The sequence below is a fragment of the Hippopotamus amphibius genome, chromosome 2 (genome assembly GCF_030028045.1).
Source record: "Hippopotamus amphibius kiboko isolate mHipAmp2 chromosome 2, mHipAmp2.hap2, whole genome shotgun sequence".
NCBI classification, from domain to species: Eukaryota; Metazoa; Chordata; class Mammalia; order Artiodactyla; family Hippopotamidae; genus Hippopotamus; species Hippopotamus amphibius.
In genome coordinates, this window is record NC_080187.1 from 143,452,707 (window position 1) to 143,470,158 (window position 17,452).

Genomic DNA, 17,452 nt, shown 5'->3' on the forward strand with positions numbered 1-17,452 from the left:
CGATCTGTCATAGTGTCTCCATTTCTCGAGTCCATCAAGTCCCCCTGTCCTCCCCATATCAATGGGGTGCATTGTAGGTCCATCCTCAACCTGATTGATTGGGAGGGATGATGTAGCAGGTCTGTACATTGCCTGGCACAGTCCTGTAGAGTTACACAAAGTAGTTCATGCCACACTTAGAGCAGGTAGAAATTAAAGTTGAAAGGATAGGGATTTATCCCTTTGCAATTTTCCCAAGAAAACTCTACAGAAAATAGCAGCAGTGGGTAAGGCTAAAGACACTAAGACACTGAAGCGAAACTGTCTGGGTGTGAATCCTTGCTTTAGCACCTATTACCTGTGTGATCTTGGATAAATTACTTAACTGCTCTGTGTCTCAGTTTTCACATCCATAAAATGGAGTTGATAATAGCACTTATCTCTTTTAAATGATACGACTTTCAGTTTTAGTTTTGGATTCTAGTGGAATCATAGGCATATATAGTTTTCTCATCATGTAAAAGGAATAAGGGGAAAGAACCAATGATCTTCCTTTGAAGATCATTTGAAGATTGAGTGCACAGTCTTGCAGCTATTTATCCTGTTTAGGAATACAAAATACCAAGTATCACATTGTTACTAGGACAGGAATATTATTGAATAAAATCACCAGTCAGAAGTACAAGTTACTTTTGAATGTTATTAAAGAAGCTGTAGCAGTAATATCTAGTTTTTGGAGTCTTACAGAACCCTGTTTTTCAAATTATGCTTCCAAGGACAGATTTGTTTCAACAGGGAGTAGAACAAGTTGGTTACAGTTTCAAGTAATGCTGCAAGCCTCCATATCACACGGAAAAACAAAATTGATATTTTTATGAATTTTTTCTTTCTAACACCCTATCTAGTCAAATTCTTTGACCTGATTTTCCATCACAGGACAACGTCTTCCTTAGTAGCTGTAAGGAAGAAGGACTCTCTCTCCTCCTGAGACTCCCTTTTTTAGTTATGAAGCTCGGCAGTTTTCAAACTGGGCTGTGGAATCCCATTAGTTAGCATTAAAAGTAGGCATACAGGATTTCATTGTCACTGACGTGAATGAGGGATGAACAGGACTCTTCTGTGTAACCGTAAAATAAGGAGCACATAGCATTCCCCTTCCACACCTCATAAAGTTATCCTGAGGATCAAGAGAGGTAATGCTTTTCAAACTCTGACAACAATGCTTCGTGCATGAGAGATGCACGCTGCACAGCCACTGTTACTGTCGTCCACCGTCGTTATCAAACAGACGTGCCCTCGGCTTTCTTCCTCGTTACCTCCAAATATTTTATCCTTTTCCCACCTGTCTCAAAGGAGGATGAGGGAATTCCCTGGAGGTCCAGTGGCTAGGACTCCGAGCTTTCACTGCCAAGGGTTCGGGTTCAGTCCCTGTTGGGGGAACTAAGATCCCTGCAAGCTGCGTGGTGCAGCCAAAAGAGAAATTAAATTAAATTTTTTTAAATATACAAAAAATTAAAAAGTAAACAAGGAGAATGAGACACTGGCCTTTCCCCATCTTAAGAGCAGAGGCTCATCTGTGTTCTTGGCCCCATCCCTGCCTGCTTTCTCCACTCTCTTGCTTCATCAAGTAGGCTCTTTTAGATCTTCAAAACAATAACCATCCCTTGGAAGCAATTCTCTCTCCTTCATCTCTTGTCCCTATCAGGGACTCTCCCTTCAGTCATGGCCAGACTTCAGTGCAGAATTATCTGCTGCCACTGCTTCTGCTTCCTCACATCCACCTTCATCTTTTAATCTTGTTGCTTAAGAGCTCTGTTGTCAGGGGAGTTCCCTGATGGCCAAGTGGTTAGGATTCGGCGCTTTCACTGCGGAGGTTCGAGCCCTGGTCAGGGAACCATCCCCCATGCTGCACAGTGAGGCCAAAATAGCAAACAACAAAGAAAGCTCTGTTTTCAAATCCAGTGATGTCTATGTCATGCTCTTCCTACTTCATTTCTCTAGCATTTTAGACTGTTGCCCATTCTCCCTTCATTCTGCCTTTAGAGGTGCTATCTTCTTTGTTCCCACCTCTCTGTGTATTCTTTCTCAGTCTTCTCTGCCAGGTCTTGGACTGTGCACCCTTTTAATTGTAGTGCCTTAGAGTCCTGTCCTTAGCTCTCTTCTCTGTCTATGTTCTTTTGGACAAGCTGTCTACTTTATTTATTTTGTTTAATAAATTTATTTATTTACACTTATTGGCTGTGTTGGGTCTTCTTTGCTGCACACGGGCTTTCTGTAGTTGTGGAGAGCAGGGGCTGCTCTTCATTGCGGTGCATGTGCTTCTCATTGCAGTGGCTTCTTTTGCTGCAGAGCACGGGCTCTAGGCGCTCTGGCTTTAGTAGTTGCGGAGTGTGGGCTCATCATTAGTTGTGGCTCTCAGGCTCTAGAGCGCACAGGCTCAGTAGTTGTGGCCCACGGACTTAGTTACTCTGCGGCATGTGGGATCTTCACGACCAGGGATCGAACCTGTGTTCTCTGCATTGACAGGCGGATTCTTGACCACTGTGCTACCAGGGAAGCCCCAAACTATCCACTTTAAATGCAACGTATGTGCCATTGACCCCCAAGGCTGTCTGTCCAGACCTCCCTCGGTGTCTGTAAAGGTCCCATGGACATGCCCTAACCAGAACTCCTTCCTGCCTGTCTACGCACCACTGCTCTTTACCTCCACCTGCTCCTCCTCCTCTGTTTCTATAGCACTGTCATACCCTGCTTCCTGCTTCCCCCTCTATGCCTGCAGGACCCACCCTTCCATGACAGCTGAATACCTTCTCCTTTGTAAAGCCTTTCCAGTCAATCAGGGAGAAAAAGGCAATTGACTTAAATGAATAAAATGAATGAAAAGGAAACAGAGTGTTGGGCCAGATGATTCCAGTGGTCCTTTCTGGATTAAAGAGTTTGGGTTCTCTTGTCCTTTTCACTGGGTTCAGTAAGTGTGGTCCTCATCAGTGACCACAGAAGAGCTCCAGAGAAATGGAAAGAACAGAGAAGGGGGTTACTGATCAGCTTCTCTTTCTCTTTCAGTTTTATGCGTGCGAGATGGTGCTTGAGGAAGAGGGCATCTATGGAGGTGAGAGGAGACAGATGTGAGTGAAAGGGGGAGGATGTGCGGAAGGAGAATGTGTTGGTGATTCCTCAGCCCCATCTCCTCCTTTCCCGTCTCATTCCTGTTGGCCTGGCCGGAGGAGAGGGTCCTGAGACTGGGAAGGAGGACCCCAAACTAGAAAACTAGTGGGAGTGTGTGAAAGGGATGCTGGGGCTATAGTTGGAAATCACTGATGCTCTCTTCTTATCTCCCAAGACTCCCACAGGGAAAAACTGTGCCTTCCCTCCTCTGTTATTCCTCACTCCATCCTCTGTGTAACACAAACTTGGTCCTGGTCCTCCCTGCTGGAAATCCTGCCCAGAATAAAGCCCAGAATCGTCAGCGTGGCCTCCTGGGCCTCTACAGTCTGGCCCCTTCCTGCCCCTTTAGCCTCATCACATGCCGCTTCTCTCTCCTGACTCACTACCCTCCAGCCATGGGGACTTCACACATCTGTTCCTGTTGCCTAGAATATTTCTCACCTTACAGCTTTGTGCCTACCCAAATCATACTCAAATTCTAAGCCTAAATGTCACTTTTTAAAAAAATTTATTTGGTTGTACTGGGTCTTAGTTGCAGCAGGTGGGCTCCTTAGTTGTGGCATGCAAACTCTTAGTTGCAGCATGTGGGATCTAGTTCCCTGATCAGGGATCAAACCTGGGCCCCCTGCATTGGGAGCTTGGAGCTTATCCACTGCGCCACCAGGGAAGTCCCTAAATGTCACTTCTTTAGGGAAGTCTATACCCCTAGTTGAGGTTAGATCCCTGAAATAGTGGTGCTCATAGGTTGCTGTTTTACCTCTTCGGAGCATGTAACTGTAGTTAAATTTGTCTGGTGCGTACTCTCTCACTGCATTGTCAGCTCCAGAAGTTAGGAGTGTGTCCATCCTGTTTACCACCGTGTCCCCAGAATTTAGCCTCGCATCTGTACATATGTGGCTTTCAGTCAGTATTTGTCAAATAATACATGAATGAATGAGTGTTTCATCAACACTTTTGGTCGGCATTCCATGAAAACACACCACTGATCACGTTGTATTACACGCTGTTACATACCTGTCTCCTTTCCTTATCAGCCTGTGAGCCCCTTGCGGGCAGAGACTGTATTTATTCATCTCTGAGCATGCTGTGCTTAGTGCAGTACCTGGCGTGTGGCAGGCACTCAGGCATTTTTGTGTGACTGTGGTGGACCTCCCCTCTTAAATGTGGAGCCTTCGGCAGGGAGGCTGATGCTCTCTGTACCCACAGATGTGAGCTGTGACGAATGGGCCGTCTCTTTGTTGCCTCTCGATGTGGATCTATTGAGCATGGAACTACCAGAATTTTTCAGGGACTACTTCGTGGTAAATGCAGGGCCCTTGGGTCTTGACATCAAGGAGTGGGGACAAACATGGGGTCCTAAGGGCTAGAAATGTGGGTTCAACCTTCATCCAGCACGTATCATTTATTCTGAGTGGTAGTAATTTGGAGATGGAATGCTGCTGATTGATGTTCATGGGGCTGCCTTTGAGGCCAATGAAAATGGACTGTTTCAAGCATTGCCCAAAGCCTGCCTTTCTGCTCCAGGGCTTCTAGGCATAGCCACTTTCCAGAGGAATCTGTCTGGTTGATCCATATCTTTGTGGTCCATGTGGTCCCTGCAGGAAGGAGATCAGCGTTGGATCAACACTGTGGCACAGGCCTTGCACCTCCTTAGCACGCTCTATGGACCCTTCCCTAACTGCTATGGGATTGGCAGGTGTGCCAAGGTGAGCAGTTCTGTTGTCCTGGTAGCCCCTATTTCAGCTGTTTTCTACCCACCAAGGATTATTTGTGGGCATCTGTGATGTGAGGTATATTCTTGACTTTGCTTTTCTTGCTCCAGAGTAGGTCCCCAGAGGGGAGAACTCGTGTGACTAACAGAACGGCAAGAGCCTGGGCCCTCTGGGTAGCATTGCTAAACCTTTGGGGGCAGAGAGGCTCTGTCTCTAGTGTGGGGAAGGATGGGGCAGGATAGCAACAGATGGGAGTAGAAGAGGTAATATTGTTAATAATTAGCTCCTCTCTTGGGGGTCAAGGAGAAGGATCACGTGGAAAGGGGTTGGGTTCTGTAGGTGTGGGGCTGCAGAAGGGACCTGGACATAAGATTGAGAAGGTCTTGGGCCCTGGCAGATGTCGCATGAATTATGGAGGACACTGGAAGAGGAGGAGGATGGTGAAACCAAGGGCCGAAGGCCAGAAATTGGACACATCTTTCTCCTGGACAGAGGTGAAGTATGCTCAGCAGTCTCATCTGTGGACCCAGGAAGACATGGGAATATGGAAAACACGATGGCACAGTTGGGATCCTCAAGTTGGGGCTGTGGATGCCAGCGCTGACTGGGGGCGTGGGCGCTTAGGCCCCGTGGAAGGCACTTGAGTGGATACTGAACAAACGGGCGGGAGGCTGTGGCGGGGAGGACTCTCATGGTCGGGGATCTTGGTTTCAGACGTGGACTTTGTGACAGCACTTTGCTCCCAGGTGGTTTACGAGGGCCTGGTGGATGACACCTTCCGCATCAAGTGTGGTAAGTGGCATCTCGGCGATATGGAAGTGACCTCAGCTCCTGGGTCTCCCTCAGGGGGCAAGGCTTGTGGGAGAGACGGAGACTCGGAGTGAACTGCTGGCTTCCAAGTAGTTTGGGGGAACCTTTAAATCTTTTTTTTTGGCCACATGGCTTATGGGATGTTAGTTCCCCTATCAGGGATCAAACCCACGTCCCCGGCATTGTTAACTCAGAATCCTAACCACTGGACCGCCAGGGAAGTCCTGGGGGACCTTTAATGGCAGTTCAGGAAAGGGAGGGGAAGGAAGGCCTCACTGGAGATCCTCATAGCTGTCCCCTCTGCTCTCAAAGGGAGTGTGGACTTTGGCCCAGAAGTCACATCCTCTGACAAGAGCCTGAAGGTGCTGCTCAACGCCGAGGACAAGGTGAGTGCGTGGGTGGGTGCCAGCAGAGTATTTCCCCAGGGCCACTGCCAGCATGAGGCTGTGGACCCCAGCGCCAGGAGGGGAGGCCGAATCCCCAGGAGAGAGGGACAGCCCCCCTCCAGTTAAGAGCACCCCCCAGAGCACATTGCAGATGTCAAATGACATTCTTACTGATACCAGCTCAGTTTTCTTTGTACTTCTTCTGCCAGAACAGCTGAGCACTCTCCCTGTGCTGTCGTCACACTGATGAGGCAGGAAGGAGCGAGGTGTGCACCCACAGTGTAATTTGTTCCTGTCTTATTCCCCTTGCAGGTGTTTAATGAGATTCGTAATGAGCACTTCTCCAATGTCTTTGGCTTCTTGAGCCAGAAGGCCCGGAACCTGCAGACCCAGTATGACGTAAGGCTCCCAGCCTGGGTCCTCTCTGTCTGTGTCCTCAGTGGCTCCCTGGGCTGCTCTCCTTCTGATGCTACAGTGGGTGGGGACTGAGGGAGGGTAGTGGTTGCTCACCTCTGAGGGCAGAGGGCTGACCTTCTGGGGACGTCCCCACAGCGCCGGAGAGGCATGGACATCAAGCAGATGAAGAACTTCGTGTCCCAGGAGCTCAAGGGACTGAAACAGGAGCACCGCCTGCTGAGTCTCCGTAGGTTTCAGCTTGAGGGCAGGGCAAGGGGAAGGCTGCAGAGGAGCTCTGCCCCTGGGAGGAGATCCCCGTTCATCTGGCCAGTAGTGCTCTCCTCTGGTCTAAAGTGGGAAGAAGTACTCCTGCACTTTGCCTTCAGAGGTCTTTATTTTTCTGGAGCATAAAGAGGCATCCTTCCAGAACCAGGAATATGTCAGCTCTCCTTTCGTCCTGTTTGCAGATATCGGGGCCTGTGAATCCATTATGAAGAAGAAAACCAAGCAGGACTTCCAGGAGCTCATCAAGACTGAGCATGGTGACTCAGCTCCTTCTGCTTCTGCTTCCCTGGCTCCCAGCCCCGGCCCGCCCTGAAACGATGCTCTCTGGCTCTTTCCAGTGGACACTGGCTGCATGGAATGCGGGTCCCTTCTAGATGCCCTGGGGGCCCCCTTAACCCACCCCAAGGATGGAGAAAGAGATGGGGAAACAGAGGCCCATTAGCATAGATGGCAACAGCTGAGCTGCTCCCCAGGTAACAGGCTCTCCTCTGCTTACTCCCAGCGCTGCTGGAGGGCTTCAACATCCGGGAGAGCACCAGCTACATTGAAGAGCACATAGACCGGCAGGTGAGGCAAGGTGGGTGGGGTGGGGGTGGGGAGATGTTGGGAACAGCGTTCAGAGGACGTTCTTCCTTCAAGCAGAAGGAAGAAGAGAGAACATGTGTTATGAAACGTGAATTCTCCTTGACTCTTTCTTTCTGTGCAGGTGTCACCCATAGAAAGCCTTCGCCTCATGTGCCTTTTGTCCATCACGGAGAATGGTGAGCCCCAGGGACCGAAGACGCCAGATTGAAAAGCTATACCTTAGGGATAGAAACAATGATTTTGAAAGAGAGAGAAATGTCCCAGCAGACAGAACAGTTCCCTGTAATCTCATGGATTCTTTCCCCTGTAAAGTAAAGCAGTTATTGTTTTGGGTGAAACATCCCCAGGTCATAGGGTAATTTATTGTTCCAGCCCTGAGCAGGACCACATCTAGCCCCACCCTAGAACAAGGCCTGCAAAAGGGTAGAGCTGAGCTAACATTTCTCTCATCATTTCATCTGGCCTCCTACCCTCAGCAAGATTTCATAATCAAAATACAGTCCAAGGGGACTTCCTAGGTGGCACAGTGGTTAAGAATCTGCCTGCCAATGCAGGGGACGTGGGTTCGACCCCTGCTCCAGGAAGATCCTACATGCCACGGAGCAACTAAGCCTGTGCGCCACAACTACTGAGCCTGTGCTGTAGAGCCCATGAGCCACAACTGTTGAGCCCGTGTGTCCACACACCTAGAGCCCGTGCTCCGCGACAAGAGAAGCCACCGCAGTGAGGAGCCCCCGCACCACAATGAAGAGTAGCCCCCGCTGGCCACTAGAGAAATCAGCATGTGCCGCAACAAAGACTCAACGCAGCCAATAAATAAATAAATAAATTTATTGGAAAAAAAAGATACAGTCCAGGAAAAACCAATTTCATAAACATTTTGAAAGCTCAGGTTCTGCAACCTCTCATGGCAGCTTGTTTTGAGTGTTGAAGTCTTCTGGTTGGCAAATGTTTTTTAACGTTGCTTTCTACCCAAAGTAGTTATTTGCTTACTCTAAATCCCCTTTATTGTAGTTGGAAGCCCATTTCCTCTTACCTCTGTGGGGAAAAACATCTAAGACTGCACTTTGGAAACTCGTTTGAACACTTTTCCTGTTCCTCACTTGCTATTGAGCAGTTCCCTGGACAACTGGCCCATTGCCAGGGAGAAATGCACAGGAAGGCCCTTCTCCCTCCTGCTGCATCCCAACCTCGCTATGGATTAGATTAGGATTCATTTCGGTGTCCCTTCCTCAGGGCTCTTCCTTGGAACTCTCAAATCCAGGCTTTATCTTTCAAAAAGCAAATTTCAATTTAGGAGTCAATTTAGAATCAACTTGCATAGGATGCAAGGTTAACATCATGTACTGACTCCTTCCTTCTGATTAGGGTTTTTCTTGGTCAGGGGACGAGGGTTTGTTGGTTGGTTGGTTTGCCTGTACACTTCAGGACACCTCAAGTGGCTCATAAACCTTTATATTCTTTACCCTCAGGTCTGATCCCCAAGGATTACCGATCCCTGAAAACCCAGTATCTGCAGGTAAGGCCCGGAGACTGTGTTCTTGAGGGAACTTGGTGGTGGGAGGTCATTGGACATTTTTGAAAGAGGTGAAAGAAGAAACGGCCCCTTTCTGTCCCCATCACCCTCCTGTTCCCATGTGGCCTGCCTCTCAGAGGGTGTGGGGATGGTCACCTTTCAGCATGCAGAGACCCTTCCCACTGCCCTTGTTTCACTCTGCTCCCCTCTTATGTGGTCCAGTGGGGGAGAATTTGAACAATTCAGCTGTTGGACCCAGTGGTGAGTTCCTACCCCTGGACTCTGCCTCCCTTTAGCACCTTGTGAGTCATCAATACAGCTTTCCTTCCAGGTCCTTCTCAAGTCCTACCTCCTCTGCGAAGCCTTCCCCACTTCCTCACATCGATAGCTTTGTGTATTGTTTAATTGTTCCCTGCTGCTTTTATTCTTTGTTTGGCGTTTGGTGATTTCTGTTATGAAAATCTTCCCTACAAACAAGTGTGTGCTCTTCAGGACACAGACCACATTATCCTCCTCTCCCCAACCTCCATGTCACCTAACAGTGCTAGGCCCTTGGTGGATGCTTGGTAGAGAGTTGAATTGCATTTTCTTCAGAGCTATGGCCCCGAGCACATGCTAACCTTCTCCAACCTGCGGCGAGCTGGGCTCCTAACTGAGCAGGCCCCGGGGGACACCCTCACAGCCATGGAGAGTAAAGTGAGCAAGCTGGTGACGGACAAGGCTGCAGGTGAGCAGGGAGCACAGGTAACCCCTTCCACCCACCTCGGCTGTTGTTGCCTCTTCTCTCAACAGGCAGAGCCCCGGGAGGGAGAGAGTGAGCTGGGGAAGGAGGAAGTGATTCCTTTCTGTTACTGTCCTTACTACCACTACTTGTGCTTGTGAGAGCAGCTTCCAGTTAGTGAACACTGATGTGCTAAGCCTTTTAGATACACTTTCTCATTTAATCCTCACAAAGTTTCTATGTGGTAAGTTTTATTATCGCCATCTGACACATACGGAAACCGAGGCTTAGGGAGGTTGAATGACTTGTTCAGGGCCCCTTAGTAAGTCAGATTTGACTCCAAAGGCCATACACTTAACTAGTAAACTAGGGTCACCCTGTAGATTGCATTTGGTAGAGGACTGGTACCATGTAGGAGGAGGAAGACTGCGGTGGGGAGAAGGGTAGTGAATATCTTGATCCATTTCAGGGAACTGTCGGTGAAGGGCTTTGAGGGAGGTCTTCAGATGTGATAGGTCCTGCCATTTGAGAAGAGGTGGTCCTGTCATTTCCTGATGGTATCGCCTGCATCATTAATCCATAAACCTTAGATGAAACCCAGTGCAGATTTCTTTCCCAGGAAAGATTACTGATGCCTTCAGTTCTCTGGCCAAGAGGAGCAATTTCCGTGCCATCAGCAAGAAGCTGAATTTGGTATGTAGAACAGGGGTGGACAGGGGAGGCAGTGGGTTCAGTCCTTTGTGGAGTACTTTGAACCCACAAAAACCTTTCTGTTATTTTGTTTTCATAAAGATCCTTTTGTTTGGTAGTATTATACCATGAGCTTAATTTAATAATGAGACAAGACACAAAGGTTCATTTATTTAATAAACACATAACATGCACCTACCAATGTCAGAGAATACGCTAAGTGCTGCTTCAGTGACAGACATGTCACATGTCACTGAAGGGTCAGAAAGGGTCCCCCTTCCCAGGGAGCATGGGAATTCATTCAAGACAATCAGCAGGGCTTGAGAAAACCATAATTCAAAAAGATACATGTGCCGCAGTGTTCTTTGCAGCATTGTTTACAATAGCCAGGACATGGAAGCAACCTAAATGTCCATCAACAGATGAATGGATAAAGAAGATGTGGTACATATATACAATGGAATATTACTCAGCCATAAAAAGGAACAACATTGAGTTATTTGTAGTGAGGTGGATGGACCTAGAGTCTGTCATACAGAGTGAAGTATGTCCGAAAGAGAAAAACAAATACCGTTTGCTAATGCGTATATATGAGTCTAGAAAAACGATACTGATGAACCTAGTGGCAGGGCAGGAATAAAGACGCAGATGTAGAGAATGGACTTGAGGACACAGAGAGGGAAAGGCAGCCTGGGACGTAGTAGTAGAGTACCATTGACTTGTATACAATACCAAATGTAAAATAGATGGCTAGTGGGAAGCTGCTGCATAGCACAGGGAGATGAGCTTGGTGCTTTGTGAAGACCTAGAGGGCTGGGATGGGAAGGGTGGGAGGGAGGCTCAAAAGGGAGAGGATGTGGGGATATATGTATACATACAGCTGATTCACTTTGTTGTACAGCAGAAATTAACACAACATTGTAAAGCAGTTATACTCTAGCAAAGATGTATTTAAAAAAAGAATCATCAGGTACTGATCAGCTTTCATCTTTTGGTTATATATTGGCTTTTTTTTCTCCAAGGCTCTTGGTGGTTCTCCCTTTAGCTGAAGTAAGAAGTGTTCTTAGGCATACGCCACTTTTCTCTGACCCTGTAAAGGACTGGAAGGCTGAGTTGTCAGTTGCCTCATGGAGTCCCCTTTGCCCTCTAGATCCCACGTGTGGATGGCGAGTATGACCTGAAAGTGCCTCGCGACATGGCGTATGTGTTCAGTGGTGCTTACGTACCCCTCAGCTGCCGAATCATCGAGCAGGTGAGAGTGAGTGGCACACTCCCATTTGTACTTCATGCTCTCAGCTTTCTCTTAGTCCCTGGCCTGACTCATCTTTTTTTTTTTTTAATTTATTTGGTTGCACCAGGTCTTAGTTGCAGCTTCAGGGTCCTTAGTTGTGGCATGTGAACTCTTAGTTGTGGCATGCATGGGGGATCTAGCTCCCTGACCAGGGATCGAACCCAGGCCCCCTGCACGTACATTGAGAGCGTGGAATCTTATCCACTGTCCACCAGGGAAGTCCCCTGGCCCAACTTTTAACTACCCTAGTGGCTAGTAAGAAACATGACAGCCTGGCTGCTGCTAGACCTAAAACTAGCGCTTGTGCCTTCCCAGGTGCTGGAGCGACGAAGCTGGCAGGGCCTGGACGAAGTGGTGCGGCTGCTCAACTGCAGTGAGCTGGCGTTCACAGGTGCATGGCCTTGCCCGGAGGGGGTGGGGTGAAACAAGAGGCAGGCCGGATGCACTACCCAGTACGCGCATGTGGGTGAATGTTGAGTCTGGTCTGGTCTTTGCAGACATGACCAAGGAAGACAAGGCTTCCAGTGAGTCCCTGCGCCTCATCTTGGTGGTGTTCTTGGGTGGTTGCACATTCTCTGAGATCTCAGCCCTTCGGTTCCTGGGCAGAGAGAAAGGTGAGAACAGGCCTCCGTGGGATCTGGGGGACAGAGGGGCAGCCCTCAGGAAGGCTTCTTTACTGGCCTGTAGGTACCACTTGCTGCCATCGTGCTGTGGGCTGAATAGTAGGAAGCCTGTTTCCACCAAGCATGGCAAGTTGCCTTGCCCAGGGGCATGGCACTGATGCATCTATGCCTATAAACTGGTGCTCTGATCCAGCCAGGGCTGTGAACTGGAGGGGATGGACATGGCTGGTGTTAGGGGCTTACATCTGTTCTCAGTCACATATGGTGGTGCTTTTGACTCCGTAGGGTACAGGTTCATTTTTCTGACGACAGCAGTCACCAACAGTGCTCGTCTCATGGAGGCCATGAGTGAGGTAAAGGCCTGAAGTTTTCCCTGTCAGTGTCGCCGTCTTCCCTGGACATGTTCCTCCGTGGGATGCAGGAGTTTCACTCCCAGCTGCTAACAAAATGTCTACCAACTAGCCTCCTAAGAGCTGGGGAGCAGGGAGCTTGTTTGGATTTAGAGAACACATCTGAGGAGAAAGTTCACTTCCTGCCCCCAGGATATTACTTTTTTGTTTATGAAGTATAGCCCATGCTGATGAGATAAGGAGGAATAGGATCTTTTGCTAAATCCTGTTTGAGTATCATTGTAAATAAAGCTTCTACTCTCAATGTATTATGTTTAGTCATGGACAGGCACTTCCACGTTTATTGGCAAAGCAGAGGGGGCTTTCCATAGGGGCTTCTTCATGTGCTCCGTGGCCTGGACTGGGTAGTAGCTCTGGGCCTGGTCTGGTTCTTCCTTGAAACTTGTCCTGTACTGGACTTCCCTCAACCATAAAATGAGGATTAGATCGATGGTCAGTAAGCATTCTTCCAATTCTAAACTTCTGTGATTCATTACGCTTTAGAAAAAGTGAGTTTGCGATTGTTTTAACTCAAGGAGGCACTTGAATTTTTAAGTCTTTTGTTTCTTATTGCAGAATGAAAGATTGTGTGCCCTGTTAGAACAATTTCAGATATTGGCAAACTGTGCTTCTCTAAAGGTCGCCAGTGCCCTCCTTAGTGCTGATTCTGGTGGCCTTTCTTTCCCTTTGCCCTTTAAGAATTGTGAACTCTAACCACATCTATTAGTGGTCGTCTTCTAACTTGACCTCACTGATGCTCCCCTTTTCCGTCTTATAATTCTTGTATTCAGCTTCCGTGACACCTTTTTGTTCACCTGCGGTCTCCTAGGCTGCACTTCCGTCTCCTTTGGCTCCTGTCTCTGTGAACCCTCCTATGTCGCATCTCCTGTCTCTGTCCTTTGTAGTTACCCACGTGCCCATCCCAAGCGTTTGTCTCATTACCGAGCGTCACGCCATTATTTCCAACCTGGTTGTTCCACGGGCAGTTTGAACTCAGCATGTCTAAAATAAACTCTCAAGCTGAACTTCGTGTCCCCACTTGGGATCCCTAAATCTACTCCTTTTTTTCTGTTTCCTTAATTGACATTCTCATCACCTACCCAACTTTTGTTCATGCAAGAAAGTATATCCTTGACCTCAGAATTTTTTCTTTTTATCCCCCACATTTAGCCGGTCCTCCACCCATTATTTCTAAACGCTTCTAGTTCATCTTCTCCTCACCATCCCCCATAAGCAGAAGTACTTATTTTTGGCCTGGGCTTTTGCAAAACTGTCCCTCCCAGTTGCTCCGCCTCCAGTCTGTCCCCCAGTCCACAGTGCTGCCACTTCTTAAAAGGAAGATCCAAACCTGCGTTGTTAGATCATCAGAAGTAGTCTTTCCATAGGAGAATGATAATGGTATATGAGTGGAAATTCCAAGGAAAATGCAAACCTCAAGTATCTAGCTAGAATCTTGACAGTGCTACCTCAAGCTGGTGTGCAAAACCAAAGACACTGCTGACAGGCCTGTCAGTTTGTAAAAAGAATATGTGGCAGTCAGAAAGAGGTTCTATGGCCAAGTGAATAAACAGTGGCAGTGCACTGCGCTTAAATTCTAGAACACTGCTCTTGACTAGAACTATAAAAGGATCCTATTTTAGATATGCATTACAAAGTGTTTTACATGCTGAGTATGTGCTCTGAATTGATATCTTCTAATGGTTCTATGACTTTGTTAGCTTCAGAACTACAGTGTAAAGCACATGATAGCAAAATTGTCTTATCTCTGGATACTTACAACCCTGGCCCTGAGAACCTGTCTGAAGATCATGAGTGTTTGAAGCTTTCTGGAAAACTCTCAAGTTAACAAAGAGCTCAGGTAAATTTTAAAAGCGGTGCCGGTGGGCCACATACTAGTGGTGCGAATGTTTGGCACACTGCTAACAAGTTAAAGGATGTTGAAAGCACCAATGAAGTTTTTCCAAAAGCGAGAAAAACATGGTCTGGAAGGTGAAACAAACAAGCATCCTTTACTTTTTCCTTCATGGCAAAGGCCAATGAAGAGAATTCACAGAAGTTACAGTTGGCCAATACACATGGGGGAAGTGTGCAATTTTAGTTTTAATCAAGCAAGTATGAATCAAAGTAGGAATTGCCACTTTTTGCCTAGTAAAGAGGTTTAAAAGGACAGTAGTAGTGGGACTTCCCTGATGGCTCAAAGGTTAAGAATCTGCCTGCCAATGCAGGGGACACGGGGTTTGATCCCTGGTCTGGGAAGATTCTCATATGCCTGGCACAACTAAGCCTATGTGGCACAACTAAGCCTGTGTGCCACAACTACTGAACCTGTGCTCTAGAGCTCAAGAGCCACAACTACCGAACCCGCACCTAGAGCCTGTGTTCCATAACAAGAGAAGCCACTGCAGTGAGAAGCCTGTACACCGCATCAAAGACTAGGGCCCCCCACTACCCCCTGCAACTAGAAAGAAAGAGTAGCTTTCTCTCCACAACTAGAGAAAGCCCACTCAAGCGCAGCAATGAGGACCCAACGCAGCCAAAGAAAAAGAAAAAAAAAGGAAAGGACAGTAGTACTCCATGCTGCTGAGGATGAGGAGGGTACTCTCCCAGTGAGGCTTCCTTGAGGGGTGACGGCAAATTAATAAATACAACCTGTCTGGAGAGGGAGCATAAAGTAATCACACTTCTAGGAACCAAGAAAATAATGCAAGATGCAAAGATTTAGGTATGAACACATTTATTTGTAGAAATTACAACCTAAGTATCCATCAATGGCAAAATAGTTGCATTATGAACCTACACGCCAATATATTATGCCACCATGGAAAAATGAAGTGGTACATGTGCATTAAGGTATGTAGCAAGGTTACAAAAGTACTTTGTCAACTGTGAGTTTTTAAATTTTCAGATAACAATTATATAAACCCATGTAATTTGAAAGAAAACCACGATCCAGGGAATCGCCATTTATTTACAATCGTTATCTGGGCAAGTCACTCAAACCTTTTTGAAACAGTTCATTCTCTGTAGAATGGCGATAATACCTAGCAGGATGCTTGGGAAGATTAAATGGGATCACTCGTCTAGAAAGGTAACAGGCCGGTGAGCAGGGTTCAATGTCTCTTCCCTTTCCCTTTAGATAATGGTTTCCTACATCTGGGGAAACTGCCGCCAAAGCTTGGTCCCCAGGCTGCTGCCAGAATGAGCGAGGGAAACAAATTACGGCGCTAGGCTTTTCTGTTAATCCCTCTCCTGTCACCCCGTAGGCTGAGGGCGGCAAAGCCGTTTACGCGCCACGCCCGGGAGATCCAGAGACCCGGCGGTCTCTGGGCAGCGACGCGCACTTGGAATCAAAACCGGGCCGGGGCCGGGCGGTACTCCGACGAGGTGTCCGGCTCGCGAGGATTGGACGGCCCCTCCAGGCTACAGCAAAGGGAGGAAAGAGAGCCGCACACGCGCGCACGCGCACCCAGCAAACCCTGTCTCCCGCCCGCGCGCGAGCGCTTCTCACGCGCAGTGAGCGACTCGTGCCCCAAGCCAAGGCGTGCGGGGGCGGGGGCGGGGCGGGGCTTCGCGAGGAGCGACGGGATGGGGCACCAATCGCAGGGCTCCTCTGCCTCCAGATTCGGTTTGAAATTCTGAAACAGCCTAACGGCCGGCGGAGCGGCGACAGGGAGCGAGACAGCTGGTTCTTGTGGGTGGTTGCTGCGCTCGGGCCGGCGTGGAGAAGGTCAGGGGCCTCGACGTCCGCCCGCTTGGAGCGTCCGCCATGAGGAGAAGGTGCGGGTTGTGGGGGAATCGAGGGGGGACGGGAGGGAGCGACGCCCGTCCCCGGTGCTGGGCAGTGCGGGGTCCGAGAGGCCGCCCTCAGCCCGGGGCCCGGGCGTCCCCTCTCCCGGCACCCGAGTGAGGCTGGAAGCGGCCAGGCACGGCCGGGAAGCGGTGAGCCCGGCGCACGGGTCGCGGGCCCCTGGCGGGGCGGGGTCCACACCTGACGCGCACCTTCCCTGGCGGCCGCGGGCTCCCGCAGGCCCCGACGCCCGGGTGCGGGCCAAGCGCAGGTGCCCGGGAGACGCGGCGGGACCGGGAGGACAGTCGGGCTCGCGGCGTCCCCGGTGCGCGGAGGTCAGAGCTGGCGTCCGGGAGCCGCACCCTCTCCGCCCGCAAAGCGGCTCAGGTGCTGCTTCTTGGCACCGGCGGCTTGTTCTCAGTCCTGAGTTGTTTATGGTCAGGGTTTCTCGTTTTTTTTTTAGATGAAGCCGTTGAAGTTTTTAATTTATCGTTGTTTGGGTCTGTCTGGGTTGCGGTGTTAACATGAATTGGAAAGATAGCTTGATTTTCGTGCAAGTTGAGACACTCCGATTAAGGAATTCTTTTCCGGTCGCGTTAACAAGTTCTCAGGCAGTGCTGGGAAAAGAGTGTCCGGGTTGAAACTGGGACCAGGTTCATCACAGTGCCGCTTACCAGCCTTGTGACTTTGGGCAAAGATGTCTAATGTCAGTCTGCTCATCTCTAAAATAAAAATAATGCCAGTACATGGGACTGTTGTGTGAAAAGCGATACAAATGTTATTACTTATTTTCTAAAAGTAGTGGGTGGACAGTCTCTATGGGGACACCAAGAAGAAAAAACCAACAAGCTCCCCTCCACAAAGACTCCCTTACTCCCTCCCTCCGGTCAGTTGAAAGGGATCCGCCTTATCTTTGACCCCACAGTTTCCTTTTATTGCCTTGCATCACAATCAGTATATATATAAGGTCTCTCTCGTACTAAAGCAAGTAAGTCGCAGGCAATCCTGTACAGTGGAAAGTGGCTGAATTCAAAATCAGCGGACAAACTTTCTTCACACGATGCCCCAGAGCAAGCTACATCCTCTCTGTGCTCAGGCTTTTCTATAAAATAGGAAC

At 48.8% G+C, this 17,452-nt stretch overlaps 3 protein-coding genes across 14 annotated transcripts in view; 2 read left to right on the top strand and 1 right to left on the bottom strand.

The window, feature by feature from the left end:
* The window catches only part of VPS33B (VPS33B late endosome and lysosome associated), a 32,631-nt gene extending 19,815 nt beyond the window's left edge, over positions 1–12,816 (top strand). For 3 of the 4 annotated variants that reach the window (XM_057719939.1, XM_057719940.1, XM_057719941.1), the window contains 18 exons: positions 3,043–3,088; positions 4,351–4,445; positions 4,746–4,850; positions 5,254–5,350; positions 5,571–5,648; positions 5,979–6,052; positions 6,365–6,451; positions 6,605–6,695; positions 6,916–6,990; positions 7,236–7,300; positions 7,440–7,494; positions 8,791–8,837; positions 9,429–9,561; positions 10,175–10,248; positions 11,396–11,497; positions 11,852–11,927; positions 12,034–12,150; positions 12,445–12,816. In XM_057719939.1, coding sequence (XP_057575922.1) covers positions 3,043–3,088; positions 4,351–4,445; positions 4,746–4,850; positions 5,254–5,350; positions 5,571–5,648; positions 5,979–6,052; positions 6,365–6,451; positions 6,605–6,695; positions 6,916–6,990; positions 7,236–7,300; positions 7,440–7,494; positions 8,791–8,837; positions 9,429–9,561; positions 10,175–10,248; positions 11,396–11,497; positions 11,852–11,927; positions 12,034–12,150; positions 12,445–12,524 — 1,497 coding nt within the window. In that variant the 3' untranslated portion in view covers positions 12,525–12,816. Of the gene's footprint in view, positions 1–3,042; positions 3,089–4,350; positions 4,446–4,745; positions 4,851–5,253; positions 5,351–5,570; positions 5,649–5,978; positions 6,053–6,364; positions 6,452–6,604; positions 6,696–6,915; positions 6,991–7,235; positions 7,301–7,439; positions 7,495–8,790; positions 8,838–9,428; positions 9,562–10,145; positions 10,249–11,395; positions 11,498–11,851; positions 11,928–12,033; positions 12,151–12,444 lie in introns of those variants that run through there. The other variant, XR_009051111.1, reaches the window with a different exon arrangement.
* Positions 12,817–15,931: 3,115 nt separating this feature from the next.
* Positions 15,932–17,452, top strand: part of PRC1 (protein regulator of cytokinesis 1) — a 34,279-nt gene continuing 32,758 nt past the window's right edge. For 5 of the 7 annotated variants that reach the window (XM_057719942.1, XM_057719943.1, XM_057719944.1 and 2 more), the window contains exon 1: positions 16,191–16,325. In XM_057719942.1, the coding sequence (XP_057575925.1) occupies positions 16,315–16,325 (11 nt within the window). In that variant the 5' untranslated portion in view covers positions 16,191–16,314. Of the gene's footprint in view, positions 16,062–16,168; positions 16,326–17,452 lie in introns of those variants that run through there. The other 2 variants (XM_057719947.1, XM_057719948.1) reach the window with 2 other exon arrangements.
* The window catches only part of RCCD1 (RCC1 domain containing 1), a 53,664-nt gene continuing 52,530 nt past the window's right edge, over positions 16,319–17,452 (bottom strand). For all 3 annotated transcript variants that reach the window (XM_057719951.1, XM_057719950.1, XM_057719949.1), the window contains one exon: positions 16,319–17,057. In XM_057719951.1, coding sequence (XP_057575934.1) covers positions 16,855–17,057 — 203 coding nt within the window. In that variant the 3' untranslated portion in view covers positions 16,319–16,854. The remainder of the gene's footprint in view (positions 17,058–17,452) is intronic.